Raw genomic sequence first — 21041 nt, forward strand, 5'->3', positions numbered from 1 at the left:
TTTTCGTTTCTTCGTAGTAAATTTTATACGTGCATTTTCTTTGAGTCTCAACTCTACACTAAAAGTGGCCGGTTAAAGAAAACAGGGCTAGAACTTTCTACGCTGACCGGAAAATGCTTATTTGCTTGTCCAGATTCGCAAAAACATATCTTAAACAAATATTTTTGCCGTCGATTGACGACTTTTTGTGGGACATTTGTGGGACCACATGGCTGTTATTTTTATCATTTTTTTCCTGATTGGCTATTGGTGCGCGCGTGATTGACATGTCGGAGCATGCGAGCATTAGCCGAAAACTGCGAGCACATCGAAATTTCGGGGCCCTCTCTCTCAGGGTCAGCGAATAGCGGTAGATTGTCCCCTCCCCCATCCTCCCTTGGTACGGGGCTTGGCTTGGACCCAAAACGATTATTACGAGAAATCAACGAATTTCGATTTTTATAATCAAATGCCAAGTGAGAAGGTGATTCACATAATACGATGGATTGAATGGAACGGATCGAGCAGGAAATACGATTCACCGGTCTTCCTGTGCCCTGTAATGATTTTGCATGCATAATTTATTTTGTTGATAGCACTCGACTGGCTTCCATGGTAATTATAGAAACCCAAAATGGCCGACACAAAAAAACTTGCGGATTACCGATCAAGTCCGCTAAACCTGCTACAATGAACGCATAATATATATGCCAGAAATATTCACAGTCCATTAGAAAATATTTATAACAAATTATTATCAAGAAAGAGAAGTAATGGCAGATCAAAGTCAAAATATGGAAAGTTCCCATAGCCAGTCACAGGGGGTTCGATCGAGCGTTCGACACCACAGAACTAGAAAACAACAGAAACCTTCCACTGCAGAAAGAGAACAGAAAAAAGCCTCCAGATTACAGACCTTAGGCCCTGGCGAAAGCATCAAGGAAAAGCAAGTAGGTAGAATGTGATTTATAATGTTTTGGCGGCAAAAACACAACGAAAGTTGTTTGACTTTTGTCGCGTAGTGAAATTGGAATGTGTTATTGTTTCGCTGTAATAAAGTTAAGCTCGCACTGAACTGTTATTTTTTCTCCCTAAAATATTTAACTTTAGAGTCGCTTTTTTACTATTTAGAAATTATCGTAATTTATTTTATTTGAGATTTCTCGATCGCTCACAGGAACAACTCACAATAGGGTTTTCAAATGTGGATCAAACATTTTGTTTGCTTTGAATTTCGATGTGCTCTGAGCCTTTATTGTTGCGATAATATTGCGAGCTATTTCCGGGTATGAATGAGAGTGATTTTGTGAAAATTACGACCCTTTCTCTTCTTCGTTAAATGGCCGTGATTTGCGGTTCGTTAAAAAATACTGTTAACAATATTATTGTAAACACCAGAGCAATATGTTACGACACCCATATTACGAAGTGACTTTTTTGCATTTATTTAAACTTTTTCTTCATAAATATCTACACTTCACTATATTATCGTAAATAAGGCTCTGTAAATTCAAAACTTTTATCTGTACGATGTACGCTGTAAGTATCCGTGTTACTGTGTTGATTGAATATAGTAATGCTTGAATAGCCGTATAGTTGCATATTTTATGTTAAGTGGTCAAAGTTACTTGCATTCAGTGTTGTTTAAAAACCAAACTGCCATGTAACTGTTCAGAGCACATAAACGTGATTATTGCTGTTAGCTATGCATCTATCTCTTTTTGTTTGTAGTTCTAATTATAACTTTTAACTAAATTTCCATCGCTTCCCCCTCCCTCTCGTCTAGTATAACTTAAAAAAATAATTGTAGCATGGTTGTGGTTTAGTAAAAAACTGAGCAAACTACTTCACAGCATCATTTTACACTCTAGTTTGTACTACTTCATAAATATAGATACACCAACAAAGCCCCATATTAAAACCCTTATTATTTTTTCTTTGTTTATCCAAGCAAAAAGCAAGAGAAGAACGAGAGGCAAAGAAAGCGATGATAGACTTTCGTCATGACCATCTTATAAGCACTGTGGCTTCAGCTCTTGGTTTGGCTCAAGATGACTTAACAGAAGCCATGCTTGATGGAAATCAGGTTTGAAATAGTTTTTATAAGAACGACTGTAAATCAAGGAATATTTAAACAAATCAATGTATAATACAGTAAGTTTCCAATTTCCATTGGTTTCTTTTAAATATCCTTAGGCATTAAGGCATATACATTTTTTCTAGTCATAAAATCTATCTGTTGCACAAGGGTGCATAACTTCAAGTCCTGATATTTTTTTATTTTAGTCTTGAAGTCTCACCTAATTCATTTCTAATTTTTTTTTTTTATAGATTGAGACCATGGAGAATTTTTTTAAGCCTGATGGTCTTCAAAAGATCATGTTTTATTATCAAGAGACAGACAACATACCAGAAGCAGGTACTGTATTTTGTATTTATCCTGTATTTACCTGCTGACCCCCTCTTTCCTTTGGTCATGATGTTTAATTAACAACATGATCAATTTGTTTTCTTACAGTTGAACATGTTCGACTGGGTCCGGGTGGAGCACAAAGAACTACCATAAAAACAAAGCCAAAAGTATTTGTCACTGATGGCAAAGATAACCAGCTTTCTGGTGCATGCGTGTTCTTTATTCGTATCAACCCATCAAAACAGATCAATACTGCCAACATATACCAGGTAAAAATAAAAGAATTGCCCTAGCTAGTGTGACAGTATTATTGTTAAAGCTCCATAACCTGGAAGGGACTCTCCAGAAAATTAGACAGGGGTGATCGTCCCATCTTAAAGGTATAAAATTTAGACCAACTGCCATCCCTTAGGGGATGTTGAAGGATTTTTCCTTTTTCTGCTAAAAAATTCCTTTAAGCACACCCAATTTGCTATCTTTTAGGGGTAAGAATTTCTGTTGACCGCCCCCAAATTGCTATCCCTTAGGGATAAAATCGATTTTGCAGAAGAACACCGCCATCTGTTTTTATCGGAGTCCCCTCTTTAACCGTTGGTTGTTTTTTAATTTACCCTGGAAACAACCAACTGAACTAATGTCCACTCAAACCATCACTGCTCATCAGGCATAAAACCCTGCCATCATCATTTTTTTCAGCCTTATTGCTATAAGCCTTGTGTCATATACACTATAGTATGTGCCTGCTTTCCCTTCTCACTTAAAACCACAGACCCCTCCTACGTCTAGTGATAAAACTATCAATTACCTTTATGTTCTTTTACTAAAATTGTCAAGGGGGATAAGCGTCAGTTACGTCCTGCTAACAACAGTATGACCCTTAAATTACTGTACAGTACTAAGTTCTATTACATACACATAAGTACTTCAAGCCTATATATTCAGAGGAAAAAATATGATACTTTATACAATGTAAATATTGTTATGATAAATTTTGCTTAAAACAATGTTCCTGTATATATGCAGGAGACATCTTTTGGAGTGCTGGACACTAGAGGTGATGGTATGCTCAATGCCGTTGAGAGGGTGCTAGGTGATGTGTTCATCCCTGCTCTTGGAAAGAATTCCAGTTGGGGAGAGTTGTCAGATAAACAGGGTTCCTCTGTGCGACATGAGTTTATGAATCAGCTTGAGTCATTTGTGGGTATGTATGATAATCATGACTAATTCTATTGACATTTTACTATGCTAACCAATTAACTCCAGGGGTGCATCCAGGGTTTCAAAATGAGGGGTGGATAATGGCCTGATGGGCAGTTTACTGTATAACTGATTCAGTTGGTTCTTGGTAGGTCACATACATCTAACAAACTTAAAGCTGTATTGGATCTGTCACGTCTGCAAAGTGAAGCAGGCGAAGGCAAATGGACAGTACCTCCCGTCCCTTATTTTCTACAAACAAAAAAGACTTTTCACTTTTTCTACTAAAAAAGGGGGGTGGATAGGTGTGGAATTTCTCTGTCACTCCGCCTTTCTATGAGGAGGAAAAGATGGATGGAGTAACAGAGAAAGTCCTGTCTCTTATCTCCCGCCCCCTAACCCCTCCCACTCCGCCGGCCTTATTCCACCTCGTTTTAACTTCTGTGACCTCAACGCCCTTGGTTTCAGAGGATGATTACAAACTTGATTCCCAATACTTGGCAATTAGGATATAGGTTTAGAGAAGTTCTGATACCCTTTTTTGTTTATTAAAAATCGTTACACTAAGATATAGGTTTAGAGAAGTTCTGATACCCTTTTTTGTTTATTAAAAATCGTTACACGTTTCCACGGTAACTGTTTTCCTTTTTTGAGACGCCTTTTTTTCCCCTAGCTATTCTTGCCAGTGCACAAGCCAGTCTCGAAGATGCTGTGACGCTAAAGGAGTGCGATACTGTTGATTTGTCAAACATTAATACTCCAACTGACTTTATCGCCGCTGCGAGCTCCAGCGAAACCCTTGAACAGATTGAGGCTGTTGTATCAGCATGGATTAAACAGATCGAGCAGGTATGATCAGCTTTTTATGGTGGTTTTTTATACTTTGTCCACGATTTCCATCAGCTAATTAACATCCTGGTATCCGTCATTCAAAATCCTTGAAGCGTTTTCATTGGCCGGTACTGAAAAAGTCTCAATGACATTTTTGGTGAGAGAAGAAATGACCTTCCCACTTACTTGCTCGACGAATGGAATTACATCTGGCTAATGGCCTGGCCATCGTTTTTAATACAGTTTGATTATAATCGCGTGTTCTCATTGACAAGGGCCAATTTCAAACAGTCAAAAAACTGCCTCAAATAGGGTGGCATCAAAAAGTCATTGAGACATGGAGAATTAATTCCCGAATGCCGACGTTATTTGTGATCCCTGGAATGTGTTAACTATACGTAGAAATAAAAATTTTAGTTGTATTTCATTGATATGCTTTGTAATATTATGTACGTCAAGCATCTCTTTCCTGCCCGTTGCCTCAGCCGTCGCCGTCGTCCTTGCATCGTGTCCCTATTATTATAGGAGAATGTCATCCATTCTTTATCTAGGTGCTGGCTGAAAGTGAGCAAATGCGTAAAGAAGCTGATGATGTTGGACCAAAGGCTGAGCTAGATCACTGGAAAAAGCGCATGGCGAAATTTAACTCACTGCTGGACCAGATCAAGGGCTCCGACTGCAAGGCTGTTGTTGGGGTGCTTCACGCTGCTAAATCAAAACTACTAAAGGTGCGTACTAGTCACGTTTCATTACAATGTCTCCTTGTCACAACACGCCTAAAGTAACGTCATACCTTCTTTATGATGTCGTCTTTGACACATTCCACACCATGGCTTCTATTATCCTGGTTAAAACTTCCTCTATAGCTCTTATTGATGGTGTACGGGAACTTATGAACCCAATAATTTTTCCATCAATACCGCTTTGTTTCTGAGCGGACCGTATTTGCGTTTCTAGTTTACGCCTTAAGTTTCCAGTGGGCTTCGCTAAGAGTTGAAATATATTGTTCCAATATACCAAGCGGATGACCGATCTGTTCTCAGTAGGTTGTTTGTTCACCGTGGTTCACCGACAACTTGTGAAGCAGCCCTATGAAGGTTCATGTCACCATCAGCTCATCATGTGTCACACCACATACTTTCTTATGTTACACCTATATTTCTCACGTTACTTTACATCCCTGCGTGACATGTCTGTCTTTCTCTATCAGACCTGGCGAGAGTTGGACATACGAATAACTGATTATGCCAACGAAGCTAAAGACAATGTGAAATTCCTGTACACGCTGGAGAAGTTCTGCGACCCGCTTTACAACAGCGACCCGGTATGTGCTTCTTGCGCATCTTTAATTGACGTTAAGTCGCTAGTTGATGTATGTTCAATGGCGCACTACATCGTTTGTTTGTACCCATAGTATATCACTATGATACATCGTTGTTTTACGAGTTGGTATAGTATATCGGATGTTGCATGTTGCTATAGAAATGAATCGCTTGTCGATATAATAACAAACTTGAATCACTTGTCGTTATAACAACAAACTTGAATCGCTTGTCGGAATAGTAGCAAACTTGAATCGCTAGTCTGTATAATAACAAACTCGAATCGCTAGTCGGTCTATAAAAAGCTTGAATCGCTTGTCGGTATAATAACAAATTTGAATCGCTTGTCGGTATAATAACAAACTTGAATCGCTTGTCGATATAATAACAAACTTAAATCGCTTGTCGTAGGTTGGTATGATGGACGGTATTCCAGGCCTCATCAACGCGATACGGATGATAAATAGTTATTCCAGATACTACAACACATCCGAGCGGATGACGGCGCTCTTTGTTAAGGTAAGTTACCCATTGATGTTGGTGTTTGTTAGGAATTGGAAGACACCAAGCCCGACTTGACGACGTGACGAATAGTTTGTTGCTAAAATCTGCGTTTCAACGCACTTAAACAAGTACTAGCAGACTCATCTTGGTTTCATATATGAAAATGGATTATGTAAATGGTATCTTACCTTTTCTGATAGTAGGAAGTAGTAACACGTTTATTGTCGAACGACCCGCACTTTTAAACTATCTTATCAGTATCTCTTTGACCCTGGATTATATTCTCAGTTGTTTATTTCCTTTATCAATCTATATGTAAAAAAATACCCCCAGGATTGGATTTATTGATTTGATCAAGACATAAAGACCTACCATTTGGAAAGACCTTTTAGTCGTTGTAAGCATGTAGGCGTCATACGAATACCACAGTTTTACGTGATTCCATTCCATAAATTGCGTTTGACTTCCAGGTGACGAACCAAATGATCACCGCCTGTAAAAACTACATCACCGAGCACGGGTACAAGAACGTGTGGGAGTATACTCACTCTGAATTAATCGAGAAACTCGGCAATTGCATCAGGCTTAACGAGGAATACCAACGATGCTTCCAGAAAACTAAACAGGTAACGAGAGCATATTCTAGTTCACAACTTGTCATGGTAAGTAGTGCGTGGACGAGTCAGGTGCGATAAGGTGATTAGAGGTACCACAAGTGAGATGTGGAGAGATGTACTGTAAAGTTAGGTCAGTATTGGGATGCGGTGATATGAGTTAAGGTGAGGTTGTTAAAGTGTAGTGTGGTGGTAGGGTATGTAGGTACTGTACGGCATTGAGGGTAGGAGCGTGGAGATAGGATATAGTGAGATGAGGTGTGTTGAAGTCAGGCTTGAGAAGGCATGGTAGGGCAGGTAAGGTATTGAGGCTAGGAGAGTTGAGATATAGTGAGGTGATGTTGGTCGGATCAGGTAAAAAAGTTACTGCAATGATAAGGTGTTAGGATGAGATAAAGCTACCGTACTGTATCTGTTCTCACACTACTCGTCATTATGTTTACAGAGACTGGAACAGAATCCAGACGAGCGCCAGTTTGAGTTCAGTGAGATGTACATATTTGGCAAGATCAACACTTTCTCCCGGCGCCTCAACAAGATCATCGAAATGATGAACACCATGCAGAAGTAAGTTATTTTCCTTAATGTTTTGACTAGGTTATACCTATTTCGTTGGCTTCACCTGACCCTTACTCGTTGGCCGCACCTGACCCTTACGTTATACCTATTTCGTTGGCTTCACCTAACCCTTACGTTATGCCTATTTCGTTGGCTTCACCTGACCCTTACTCGTTGGCCGCACCTGACCCTTACGTTATACCTATTTCGTTGGCTTCACTTGACCCTTAAGTTATGCCAATTTCGTTGGCTTCACCTGACCCTTTGCGTTATACCTATTTTGTTGGCCGCAGTTGACCCTTACGTTATACCTATTTCGTTGGCCGCAGTTGACCCTTACGTTATACATATTTCGTTGGCCGCAGTTGACCCTTACGTTATGCCTATTTCGTTTGCTTCACCTGACCCTTTGCGTTATGCCTATTTCGTTGGCCGCAGTTGACCCTTACGTTATACCTATTTCGTTGGCCGCAGTTGACCCTTACGTTATGCCAATTTCGTTGGCTTCACCTGACCCTTTGCGTTATACCTATTTTGTTGGCCGCAGTTGACCCTTACGTTATACCTATTTCGTTGGCCGCAGTTGACCCTTACGTTATACCTATTTCGTTGGCCGCAGTTGACCCTAACGTTATGCCTTTTTCGTTTGCTTCACCTGACCCTTTGCGTTATGCCTATTTCGTTGGCCGCAGTTGACCCTTACGTTATACCTATTTCGTTGGCCGCAGTTGACCCTTACGTTATGCCTATTTCGTTGGCTTCACCTGACCCTTACGTTTTTGTCGGCCTGCCAAATATTTGAGAACTCCAAAAACCTAAGGGAAAACATAATTGCATATAATGATGTGTAGCATTTTGTACACTTCAAAAGACTGTGAAGCCTGGTAACCCAAATACTAGCCTTCTCGAAGTGAAGGTGACAGTAACAGAACTTGAGCAGAACTTGTGCCTTGCTAAAAGATATTTTATTTTATTTGGTCAGTTTCATCTGACTATGCGCTCCTCCCTGTCTGTCAGATAAAGAGTGTCGCCTGGCTCGTGAAGGCTTGTTAATCTGCTAATCTTTATTAGACTGGTTACCTTAACCCTTGCGTTGGGTTTGTGCAGGCTTAAAGCCGCATTGTCACCAGTTTACTTCCGGAGGTCCGACGGAAACCTCAACCGTTAAAAGACAAAAGAATCTATTAGAATCCGAGATATTTAACAGGACATCCGCTCTAAATTATCGATCACATCCTCGGAGAAACTTCCAATAGACACACTGCTTTCAATTTTTTGCAATATTTTTCGCGTTTTCCGTTAAAAATAATCGGAGATTGTTACGTAATCGACCGGAGGTAAACTGGTGACAATGCGGCTTTAATAAGACTATGAGAATCGCTATTTGACCGGTCAACTAAATGCTCTATGTAGGCCTTATGAACCTATACGAATCCTATTCGCCCGGTCAAGAGAATATTTGTTGCCCGGTTTTTGTAGGTTTACGACCCTTTTCAAGTCATGTTAGGCCGGTCAATTGAATGCTCGTTGCTCGTTTTTTGCAGGTTCATGACTCTGGGCGAGTCCCGTATTGAGGGCCTTGAGCAGATGTGGAACAAGGTGCAACTCATAATGACGACTATGAAGAAAAAGCCGTATGATCTGCTAGACTACCGTAAGATGGAGTTCGACGCTGATTTCGAAGAATTCAAGCGACAAATAAGCGAGTTACAGGTAACAAGAAATAAGCCAAAGCGGCTACTGATCTCTAACAGCGAGTAAACAGAAAGTGCGCCATGCTTTATTCGACATTATTACAGGAGAGACAAAAGCTAGGGCCTGAATAATTATCGATATGATTTTCCTCCCTAGGCTCAGCTACAGAATTTCATGGACATATGTTTTGAGAAAATCCCATCTACGCAAAGGGCTCTTAGATTGATAAGGAAATTCGAAAGGTAAGATGATGGATGATGGTTATGACGATGTTAATGATGTCTATAATGATGAAAATAACGATCATGACAGTGACGTCGATGATTGTGACGCTGGTTATAATGCTAGTGGCAAAAGGGGACTTATGCATATCTACACGACGAATTGCAACCAAGAGGGAGAGTTTTTCACGCTCCACAACGTTAGAGGCATTGTTATGTAAACACATATAGGCGTCTCTATCTCCTAATATAAAATGAAGGGGATAGTGATGATGGTGTTTAGTAGATATGGTTATGAGGGCGGCTATAATGATAATGATGATGATGAATGATATTAAGAGAAATACCCGTTTCATTGTGGCATTGTGTTTTATGCTGTTATAATGAAAACATTGAATTTGCTAATTTAACAGCCTCGGTCTTGATTCCTTACGTGACACAATCCAAGAGAAATACGAGCGCATTCTCATCTACTTCGGCCGTGACATCGAAACCATCCAGAAGATCTACCAGCGTCACAAGACTGACCCCCCTGTTGCACGAGATCTGCCCCCAATCGCCGGAAAAATTGCATGGGCGAGGCAGATGTACAGGCGGATCCAGGAACCGATGATTATGTTCCAGAAATACCCGTCCATTCTACAGACCTCTGATGCGCGCAAGATAATCAAGAATTATAACAAGCTTTCTAAAGTGCTGCTGGAGTTTGAGTTGCTTTACCATCAAGCTTGGGTGAAACAGGTCTGTAGTGTCTAAATGCTAATCATTCGTTTTTTTTTTTTGAAAGGATATCATATATTCCCAATACATTGTCGTGGCAACTTCGATAGTAGGTAGTTATAGTGTCGACATGTTTTCACCGAACCCCCCTTAGGGTTGGTTTAGGCGCCGTCCTTCTCGTGTTCCGTTCAAAATGTAAATGCATTCAAACGAAGATGAAATAATAATCTCCGTTCATTCGTGTATTTGGATTTGGACGGTAAATGAAAAGAGCGGCTTCTAAAATATGCTTTTATTCTTTAAAGTGTAAAACCCGTTTTGTCATCACGTCCTCATTAGCGTCATATTAGGCCCTTCCGCTCTCATAGCAAGAAGGTATCAACCTCTTCTTTTTGTATTGTTTACAATTGAAAATACAGCGGTTTATTTGTAAGAATTTAAAATAACCATTCACGATTGAAGTCTGATACTTCATTAGTGACATTCAATAGAAGGTTTCTCTGTTACATAAAATAACGGCGTGATCGGCCTTCTTTAACTATTACATGTGACCCGTTCTTCTAGTGCCTCGTGGCACATAGTGGCTCCTTTTTTCCAGTTGTTTCTAGTAACCTTCTCTTTCTCACGAACACCTCAATATCGTTCATACAGGTCGAAGTGATCAAGTCTGGTCTTCAGGCCTCTCTCCTTGTCCGTCACCCTGACAACAAAAAGCTCTTCGTGAACTTTGACCCCCAGATAATGACGCTCATCCGGGAAACAGAGTGTATGGTGCGACTTGGGCTGGATATTCCTTTCTCGGCGCATGCGCTTTTACAGAAACAATCAAGTCTCAAGAAGAACAGTGACACACTCCAGGTAACTGTACCCACATGGGTGACGATTGGTAGTCGAGTCGAAAGCATATACTACCACCATACGATTGATATCTGAGCACGGAACACACCTTACTGTAGGATCGATATTATCGTTATTTTTATTTTGTTGGTGGCGGAAAAGCGGAGATCCTGAAGAAACCTCAATCAACATATTTAAATCACCTCGGAACCGGTAGTCAAACACCCAGAATCCAGTAGTGAGGCACACTAACTACAAGCAACACTATGCCAACTGCGCCACACCAGTTCTCCCTGTTCATTTGGCTTAGCGGTCAATCTGCGCTATAGTTGTATAAAGAATAGCTTTACTAACCAAGTATACATCTAAAAGCTTCGAGACCTCTTAAACTCGGTGCATCAAAATGACCGTACAGGAGATCAGTTCAACTTCCAACTTTGATAATGTTTTCTTTGTGCTGCTTTTTTTTTTCACGTCTTGCTTTTTTTTACCTGATTATCTTTCCTTTCTCCAGTTGTTGCTGAATGAGCGTGAGCGAGTTCTTGGAAAGATTCCCCAGACGTTCCGTCCGCTGATGGCCCCACATCTCGCTAAGGTGGAAGCTGCCATTGACCCTGGTCTTACCATGCTCAACTGGACGTCTCTGAACCTTGATACTTACGTGGATAGCGTCTACGAGTCACTTGGTTAGTATTTTGTCGAGATAGCTTAAAACTCTGCGCGGTAGAACCAGGCTTTTCAGAAAATGGCGGCAAACAATTCGCCATTAGAGCACGCACAACGCTATATACAACCCCATTATAAATAAACATCTTCTGTACTTTATTGCTTTAAAGCTGTAAAAACTCAGCGACTGAAATCAGCTGTTCCCAGCCTTACTCGAATGATTTAAAACTTGAATGTTTTAATAGATACTCATTTTTACGTTCCAATTGTGGTCTATTATGCTACTCATTGCATTACTGATAGCGTTACCGATTCTGGTTTCCACAGGAGAGCTTGAGTTACTTATCGATCGCGCCAATGACCTTGTGGCTTTCCGTATCGATGCCGTGCTTGAGGAGATGAGTTCGGTTCCTCTGTGCGAGCTGCCCACGGACACACCGAAAACCATCGAACAGTTTCTCAAGACTACAGAGGTATTCAACCAAAACATTCATTATAGCAGTATTCCCCCCCTCCATTCCCATTGCCCCAATCTCTATTGCCTTCAGATAAAATCTTGAAATCGAAGCTTTGTACCAACCCTCATGAACTCGGACTCTACTGCTTATGTCAAGTTTGATTTCTATACAATTAGTAACTTTGTAAAAACCTTAACATCCCTTAATTCTAAAATGTTTTGTATAACATTTGTCAAAATTTTATAGCACATGTTTTTTGTACTTTTGTATTTTAATTTCTGATTTCCACCATAAAACGTTCGCCCATCTCGATCATTGCACTTTGCCTTATTCTTGCATACATTCCGACTGTTATACTTTTTATTCCAGGGCCTGTGTAAGCGCGGAGCAGACCTTCTAGAGACAAAGAGCGCACGCGTGGAAGAAGCTGCCAACGAGCTGATAACCATGCTCCTAGAACTAGAGAACGAAGAAGAGGCGAAGGAAGACGAGAAAGATAAAGACGAAGAGAAAACTGGTGAAGAAGAAAAGGACCGCAGCCGCTCCCCTACCCGACCCCACACGGGGAGCAGCCGACCTGGTAGCCGCGCCAGCAGACTAGGCAGCGCCGCTATCAGTCCAGCGGCTGCAGCTGCTAAGCGCAAGCGCGAAATGCGGGACTACCTTGCTGAGGAGGCACAAGAATTGCTATCTTACTTCAATCACCGCAATGTGGACGCCATAGTTCGAGTTACTCGCGCGACTCTTGATTCCACTCGTCGACGGATTGCAGCTAGTGCGGCACACCATTTTGTTAAACCTCGGTCTAATGTCGAAGGAGAGAACTCCTCGTCATTCGTCCCACCCCTCTTCAAAGCGAACGTGACCTTACAGATACCTAACGTGACAATGCAACCGGCATTGGATGAAATCCAGCAAGGCCTAAATAAAGCGGCCCAGTGTGTAGTGTCTGTGTCCAAGGGCGTGTCGCAATGGGACAGGACCTGCCGAGCACTTCGGAAAGCTGAAAAAAGGGACGATTCAGATAACGAAGACAGTCGGAGTCGCTCGGCAAGTAACGTCGGTAGTGACGATGAAAGCCGAAGTGAAGCAGCGCCGACGCGTCGCTCTGCCCGAATGCCGACCGATGATGCGAGCACTGTCGTGAGTATGCCGATCTTCCCACAGAAGATGAATTACTTCAAGAACGTGTCGGAAAATAAGGAAGTGGCGAAGCTGTTATCCATGCTCTCCACTGTGGTCAACTCGCAGAAGAAGGTAGGTATTACGATAAGTTCATATTTTCAAATGTCCTGTCATCAACTCGACTTAGGAACTTGACTTAGTAACTCGATAGGAAGTTTGAGTTATCCGGTTTCCACTTAAGTCTTGCTTGCAGGCCCTTGCTTTGATTGCAACATCTCTTAAAATACACTTGTTCGACTTTCAGAACACTGTACGTTTTTACAATATGAGAAACAAAATGCTGATTGATTCAATTTCAAACGAATTTATATCCCTTCTAATTGACCATCTCATTTGCATATCCATTTTATGGCACTAAATGATTTCTTTCAGAGGCAGGATCGGAATGTTAATATATCACTTGATAAGCACGTAGCCATGTCTGCACGTGACGGTGCCATTTCTGCACGTGATCATTCCTTATGAACACGTGACTTTCCTTTGTTTTTGCAGGAGGTAATCACCGCCCTGGAACTGTTCAACAAATACTCGTCCGTCTGGCAGGGCGATCGAGATCATACCATCTCCGCCTTCCTCCAAAACGACCCAAAACTCTCCGAATTTGAAGCACAAATCCTTCACTATAAGGAAATGGAGCAGACGATCGTACAAGAGCCTGAATCCTACAGTGTTGGGTCCATAGCACTCATGACAGGTACGTACATGCCTTATTGAGGCTTTCCTTTAAGAGTTTGACTGTAAGAAAGACCATTGGAAATGTTGGATATGATTGTTTTTACTAGTGTATCGGACTATCAAAATATCCTACTAAATAATCCCCTAGTGAAGAGAGACCGAGCCTCCATCATGTATCGTTGTGATTTTCAAGACAATCCTCTATTGACTCTTAGCGTGGCCCATGTAACTCCATGCACAATCAAGATGCGTGCTGATGAAGTAATCCCTTTAGGTAAAACATCCCCAGTGGACACAATATCGGACACACGTGTTCTTTTCAACAGAGAAATTGAAGTCTTCTCTGTGCGCGGAGACCAAGGCGTGGTGCATCTCGTTCAGTCGGTATTGCAATCAAAAGTACCGCATGGAGATGGAGGAGATCTTTACGTTTGTGGAGGACATGACGAAGAGACTGAGTAGACCTATCAAAGACTTGGACGACATCCGACTGGCCATGAACGCGCTCAAGGAGATTCGCAGCCAGGAGATTAAGATTGACATGAATATTGGACCAATCGAGGTGATTGTCATTAAAGAGGCATGATAAAGCAATGGCATTGTAAAATGGCTCAAAACAGTGCAACTCTAATTACTCCTAAGGACGACTATTACTATCCGACTATCTGACTCTCAGCGCAGGCTCTTAGCTGATCTTGATTTAAGAGACGTTCGAATATCACTTTTTTCACTTTCTCTGTCTATGTATGATCAAGCAATGTGAAAACTTACTTTGTATATTAAAGGTTACGAGGGTTTTCTTTGAGGCACTCCGTATTGCTACGAGCCACTGATGTATACCTAGATCACAGCTATCATTTTGATGTCTTTTGATTGGGCTGTACAGTTTTATCCCTCCGATACATTTGGGTATAGCTTTCTCTGAATCGTCATCTTTAAATGCACCGGCTTTTTTTAAGAAACTGAAACTTTCCAACTCGTCTTTCATTCTTGCCGTGATAGTGCTTAATCATATTTACTCCGTTTTTTAGGAATCGTACCAAATGCTTGCTCGGTATGATATGCCGATCGCTCGAGAAGAATCTGAAAGGGTGGACACACTTCGCTACTCCTGGGAAAAGCTACAATCTCTTGCTGTAAGTATGCGGTCTTAGGTAATGTAGTAAATGTAGTATTATGTATATTGTAGTAATATGCACCGTTTTCTCCCTTAGACTGAATCTCAGGACCATCTGATCGGCATTCAGTCCAATTTTAAAGGTGGGCTGATAGACGAAGTTCAGACGTTTATCTTAGATGTTGGCTCCTTTGCTGGTGACTACAACTCGGTAAGATTTGTATATTGACGCTTTAAGATTTATTTTTCTTATCTGATTCATGTCTCTCATCGTTGCACCAACCTTACAGTTCCGGATAGATGAGAGTGGCAGATCTTGGGAGGGTTGTGTGTATGTGTGCGTGGAGGGTCCTTCACATCACATTCCATGTACCTTTGACAAGCTATTGGGAACAATACTAGAATAAATTAGCAATGGCAATGGCCAATGGCAATCTCTTCTTTGAACCGTGATCTTGAGAAGCTGATTTTAAGTTATCACTTATTTGCAGACTGGTCCAATGGTTCCTAATGTCCCTCCACGAGAAGCTAGCGACCGACTCATCATTTTCCAGGTAGCTATCGCGGCATTACTCGCGAATCTTCCTTATACGCTTGCGGCACTCCTCGCGAATCTGCCGTTTTATCCGTTTTTAGCCGTTTTATTGTGGGATGAATGGGGTTTTACAGTATAACAAAAGTTTAGTAGCTCGCGCTTATTTTTTGGATTGCAAAATAAAAACACCGCCTAATTTAGTACCTGCTGTAAAACATTATGGCCGGAAATATGAAATCGCGATCAAAGGCGCTAAAAGACATCCATCTATTTGATGACAACTTGCCTTATTCCAGAATCGGTTTGACACCCTATGGCGTAAATACATCACCTACTCCGGGGGCGAGGAACTGTTCGGGCTCCCTGTGACAGAGTACCCAGAGCTGATGCAGATCAAGCGAGAGTTGAACCTGCTGCAGAAGCTCTACGGGCTATACAATGACGTGATTGACACTGTCAATGGTTACTATGACATCCTATGGCAGGACGTCAACATTGAGAAGATTAACCAGGAGCTGCTTGACTTTCAGAACAGGTGGGTGCGCACGTGCTAGCTGCGCAGATTTTTTTCTTAATTTGCCAAGCCTGCCATCCCTGTCCAATCCTGCCCAATTCACTTTGAGAATTACTTATATTATCATAACTTTTTTATTGTTTTTTTTTTTGGTTTAGCAATTTTATACGCCTGTCTTTTTCGCATTTTCCTAAGGAATGACTGATGAAAATATAGAGCAAAAATAATTAAGAAGTAAAGCATTTCGAATCAGGCAGATAATTAATTTTAGGTGTTCAATTTCATATAGCGTTTTTGTAAAGCAATTCTATACAAGTCATTTCGCAGCTTGAAATGATTCTGACTAATGGTCCTTATCCTAAATGTTTGTTTTACCGAGGCTTGATTTGCATTACCAGGTGTCGCAAGCTCCCTCGCGCCCTGAAGGACTGGCAAGCTTTTCTCGACCTGAAGAAGACGATTGACGACTTCAACGAGAGCTGCCCCTTGCTGGAACTGATGGCGAACAAGGCGATGAAGCAGCGTCACTGGGATCGCATCGCCAACCTGACCGGACACACATTCGACATCGAGTCTGATACTTTCTCACTCAGGAACATCATGGAAGCACCGCTACTTAAACACAAAGAGGACATTGAGGTAAATAAAAACCCTACGGCCTTTTGTTTAGTCTAAAATACTGCGGAGATGGCATGTTACCACGTAAGATTAGTGTAAGCTAAAAGTTTGACGGCGGGACCCTGTAGAATATTGGACGGTGAAACCTACCATCCATGTGTTACACCGATGGTCTCCTTTAATGCTGCATGGTATAGATGTCAAAACAACCGTGTTATTTGTGGGTGGCAAAAGATCTGACGGGGGCCTGTAGCTGTTTTGTGACTCTTAGCTCTGGTTCCCCAATGTTTATCATTTTGATGTTACAGTGCCTTACCTGAACCAAGTGTTTTACTTTACCATGGCGGGCCCAATGCTACAAATTTGACCGTAGGTTATCTCTTTTCTTCACACTCACTGGCAACCCATTTTATCCCAGGATGTATGCATTGCTGCAGTCAAAGAGAAAGACATTGAAGCTAAGATGAAGATGGTGATTGCAGACTGGAGTACTAAGGACCTTACATTCGCAAACTTCAAGAACCGCGGTGAGCTGCTGCTGCGAGGAGACAACACCAGTGAAATAGTGTCCCTCATGGAAGACAGCTTGATGGTCCTTGGATCCCTAATGAGTAACAGGTAACAGACCCTACAGAATGATGTTCCCTTTGAAAGTGCTGGCTAACTTAAATATTGTCGCACCTAAAGTACTGGGTCCCCTTTAGCTTTTCCGGGGGGGGGGGGGGGGGGAATGGAACTTTGATAAGGCAGACTTGTTGCATTCTATAATTAAAACTTACGGTCGAGGCACACCCTATGAAACATTTTACAAGAGAGTTTGACAGAGAGTCAAATTTGCCGAGTTCTTTAAAGCGCATTCCAACATTGTGTCTTAAAGTATTGTGCACTTCTTTTGTGTATCTATGTCATGTTTACATCTCTTTCCTTGACTGACACTCTCTCTCCGCGTGTTTTTGTTTAGATATAACGCTCCATTCAAAAAGAACATTCAGTTGTGGGTGCAGAAATTATCCAACACTACCGACATCATTGAGAACTGGATGACAGTACAGAACCTGTGGATCTACTTGGAAGCCGTGTTCGTAGGTGGTGATATCGCCAAGCAGCTTCCAAAGGTACCTTGCTAAACTCTCCCTATCTTATCATGTTTGTATCTTTTTCAACTTTATTAAACTTCTATTAAAATAGAACCGTCTTTAGCGTAGGATGGATTAAATGTCCCGGTAAATCAAGCTGGTTAAGTTCTCCACTGAGTTCGGCTTTTCCAATGCACTGAGATTTGTATTTTGCGGAACCCAAGCCATGCGGGTTATAGCTAAAGCCGACATTTACATTTGTTCACATCTTTCAGGAAGCGAAGCGATTTCAAAACATCGATAAACAATGGGTGAAAATCATGACACGGGCGCACGAGAACTGCAATGTCGTGCAATGCTGCGTTGGTGATGAGACCCTCGGTCAACTGCTTCCGCATTTATTGGAGCAACTCGAGCTTTGCCAGAAGTCACTGACCGGGTACGTCACATAACATGCTTAACGGTCACGCAACGCATATCTCCGTTACCTAACGTGTTTCAAGTGACACGGAGCATAGGTGCAACTACTTCTGCATTTTAAAGAAAAAAAAAGTAACGAGACCAGTTACATGTTATGGTCACGTAACTTTTGTCACGATTACTGGACTACTATTGTATCAACCAGAGCTTTGCCAGAGCGGGTTAGTAACATAGTGATGCGTCACGGCCCGTTTCCTGTCACCCCTAAGAATATTATAAATATGAAGGCCCACTCGTAAAGTTTAGGCAGAATGAGTGTTTCATATGTTGACCTTTTTTTCCTTCTCAGATACCTTGAGAAGAAACGATTGGTTTTCCCGCGCTTCTTCTTCGTCTCCGACCCAGTCCTCCTGGAGATTCTCGGCCAGGCTAGCGACTCTCACACGATTCAGGTCAGTGCCTATTGGTTGACATATAAATCGGCTGGGCATCGTGCCCTGTTTGTTAGTTAGACTGCTAAACGTAGGTACGTTTCTGTCGGTATTCTATCACATAAAAACAACTAGGCGGCTCTGTTTACGTGACAAATGTAATTAATAAATATTGCATAACATTACGAATGTCGAATCTCCTGGAGATTCCAGGCGACAAGGGTATGATTGCGTGATAACTTGCCATACGTATAATGACATGACGTTTTTGTTTTCGTAGGCGCACTTGTTGAATGTGTTCGACAACATAAAAAGCGTGAAGTTTCACGAGAAAGACTACGACAGAATCATGGCCGTCATTTCTTCGGAGGGAGAGACTGTCGAGGTAAGACGGATATTGTAACCTGGTCTTGCCTTAACTTAATTCTATTGTCTTATTTACTTGATGCTTCAATATTGACACATACTTACTTGCGTTACCATACCTACGTCATAATTCATTATAATTCAAGTATGACTTGTGTCATACTTACCTTACTATGCGCCTGAAAACAATGCGGCTATTATTATCTCTCAATTGCGAAGTGAAAAACTCATTGACTACAAGAAAAAAAAGAAACTAATGATAATTAGGGAAGACCTTACCTTTTGCTAACGTGGCTGCAAAACGATATTAGTAAACTGTTTACCTGTTCTTACTCGATACATTGGTAATTTCAGATGGTGAAACCGGTGATGGCGCAAGGTAATGTCGAGATCTGGCTCGGCACTCTTCTCACTATGTCACGCCAGTCCCTGCATAACGTCATCCGACAGGCTTACGTAGCCATCAATGACTCCAGCTTCAACCTTCTTGAATTCCTCAACACATTCCCGGCACAGGTAATACTATAGTTACGATGGTATGAGTTACAGCAGTAATGTAGTAATTTCCTGTAGTAATTTCCACAAATAAGATTTCCGTTTGCCTTTTTAAAAAGCTCGCGCTAAGCCGGGTTTTTGTTGATGGTAACGGTGGGGGAGAAGTAAGAGGATAGGTACCGTTTACACGCCACGCAAAGTGACGCATGGGATAAGGAAGAAAAAGAACCGTTCCGATCCTTCCTTCTCCTCTTGCTTCCTTGCCTGCGTCTCCGCACCGACTTTTGCACTCGTTATCATCTTACGTCTCCGAAATGAAAAATTCATATGATTTCAGTTAAAATCTTGTTAAACTCTTTGGCCGATTAAAAAAAAATGATGTAAAACTGTGTCTTTATGGCAGCTGAAATATCAGGAGTTTTGTCTGTTGTACTTATGCCCCCCCCATTTCTCAGGTTGGGCTGCTTGGGATCCAGATGATCTGGACACGTGACGCCACCGAGGCCCTTACGAACGCTAAATACGACAAGAAGGTGATGCAGCAGACAAACGCTGCCTTCCAAGAGCTGCTCAATGTGCTGATAGAACAGACCACCAAGGAGCTGACTAGAGTAGTGAGAACGAAATTCGAGACGCTTATCACCATCCATGTGCATCAGAGGGACATCTTCGATGACTTGGTCAGTGCAAATGTAACACCAAATTCTATTGGTCAGCACAAATAAGACACTAGATTCTATTGATCAGTACAAATCAGACACTAGATTCTTTTGGTCAGTATAAGTATAACACTTGATTTTATTGGTCATCATAAATATAATACTAGATTCTATTGGTCAGTACAAATCAGACACTGGATTCTTTGTGGTCAGTATAAATATAACACGTGATTTTATTGGTCATCATAAATTTAACACTAGATTCTATTGGTCAGTACAAATAAGACAGTAGATTTTATTGTTCAGAACAAATAAGACACTAGATTCTATTGCTCAGTACAAATATAACACTAGTTTATGTTTGTCAGTACAAATAAGACACTAGATTATGTTGGACGGTACAAATCTAACATTAATTGGCCAGTAGTCTCTATATGTTAATTAGAAATGCTGAAATTTTCACCAAGTGTTTCGTTTACGGCTATTTTTTCTGCAAAGCAAATGATGGTGGGGATGCTTACTCGAGTAAATACGATAAAGGCACCGATCCTGTACTAACAATATTATATTTGTAATCACAGATACGCATGCACATTCCGCGTCCTCCACTCACCACAATCTATTTTACCTCCTCAGTGTCGCATGCACATTCGAACACCGTCAGACTTCGAGTGGCTCAAACAGATTCGATTCTACTTCAACGACGACACAGACGTGTGCAGCGTGAACATCACTGATGTAACCTTCATCTACCAGAACGAATTTCTTGGCTGCACGGAGCGGCTTGTTATCACACCGCTGACAGATAGGTGCTACATTACATTGGCTCAGGCGCTGTTTATGTCGATGGGTGGTGCGCCAGCCGGACCGGCTGGAACCGGTAAAACAGGTACAACCGGCTTTGGAGAAATCTTTACAGATCAGGCGCTACTTTT

At 41.5% G+C, this 21041-nt stretch overlaps 1 protein-coding gene across 1 annotated transcript in view; it reads left to right on the forward strand.

Moving 5' to 3' along the window:
• Nucleotides 1-555: 555 nt before the first annotated feature.
• Nucleotides 556-21041, forward strand: part of LOC5507051 (dynein axonemal heavy chain 5) — a 47801-nt gene continuing 27315 nt past the window's right edge. Inside the window, exons 1-33 of the mRNA XM_001627653.3 lie at nt 556-929; nt 1931-2065; nt 2311-2398; nt 2498-2661; nt 3416-3593; nt 4263-4438; nt 4972-5148; nt 5631-5744; nt 6154-6261; nt 6717-6872; nt 7306-7427; nt 8963-9131; nt 9270-9355; nt 9748-10075; nt 10706-10912; nt 11406-11577; nt 11885-12030; nt 12385-13272; nt 13693-13894; nt 14202-14437; nt 14907-15011; nt 15090-15203; nt 15484-15546; nt 15824-16062; nt 16440-16680; nt 17078-17277; nt 17621-17774; nt 18011-18174; nt 18505-18607; nt 18867-18971; nt 19307-19468; nt 19903-20127; nt 20743-20995. Coding sequence (XP_001627703.3) covers nt 753-929; nt 1931-2065; nt 2311-2398; nt 2498-2661; nt 3416-3593; nt 4263-4438; nt 4972-5148; nt 5631-5744; nt 6154-6261; nt 6717-6872; nt 7306-7427; nt 8963-9131; nt 9270-9355; nt 9748-10075; nt 10706-10912; nt 11406-11577; nt 11885-12030; nt 12385-13272; nt 13693-13894; nt 14202-14437; nt 14907-15011; nt 15090-15203; nt 15484-15546; nt 15824-16062; nt 16440-16680; nt 17078-17277; nt 17621-17774; nt 18011-18174; nt 18505-18607; nt 18867-18971; nt 19307-19468; nt 19903-20127; nt 20743-20995 — 6157 coding nt within the window. The 5' untranslated portion in view covers nt 556-752. The remainder of the gene's footprint in view (nt 930-1930; nt 2066-2310; nt 2399-2497; nt 2662-3415; nt 3594-4262; nt 4439-4971; nt 5149-5630; nt 5745-6153; nt 6262-6716; nt 6873-7305; nt 7428-8962; nt 9132-9269; nt 9356-9747; nt 10076-10705; nt 10913-11405; nt 11578-11884; nt 12031-12384; nt 13273-13692; nt 13895-14201; nt 14438-14906; nt 15012-15089; nt 15204-15483; nt 15547-15823; nt 16063-16439; nt 16681-17077; nt 17278-17620; nt 17775-18010; nt 18175-18504; nt 18608-18866; nt 18972-19306; nt 19469-19902; nt 20128-20742; nt 20996-21041) is intronic.

This window comes from Nematostella vectensis, chromosome 13 (genome assembly GCF_932526225.1).
Source record: "Nematostella vectensis chromosome 13, jaNemVect1.1, whole genome shotgun sequence".
In the NCBI taxonomy this organism is placed as follows: domain Eukaryota; kingdom Metazoa; phylum Cnidaria; class Anthozoa; order Actiniaria; family Edwardsiidae; genus Nematostella; species Nematostella vectensis.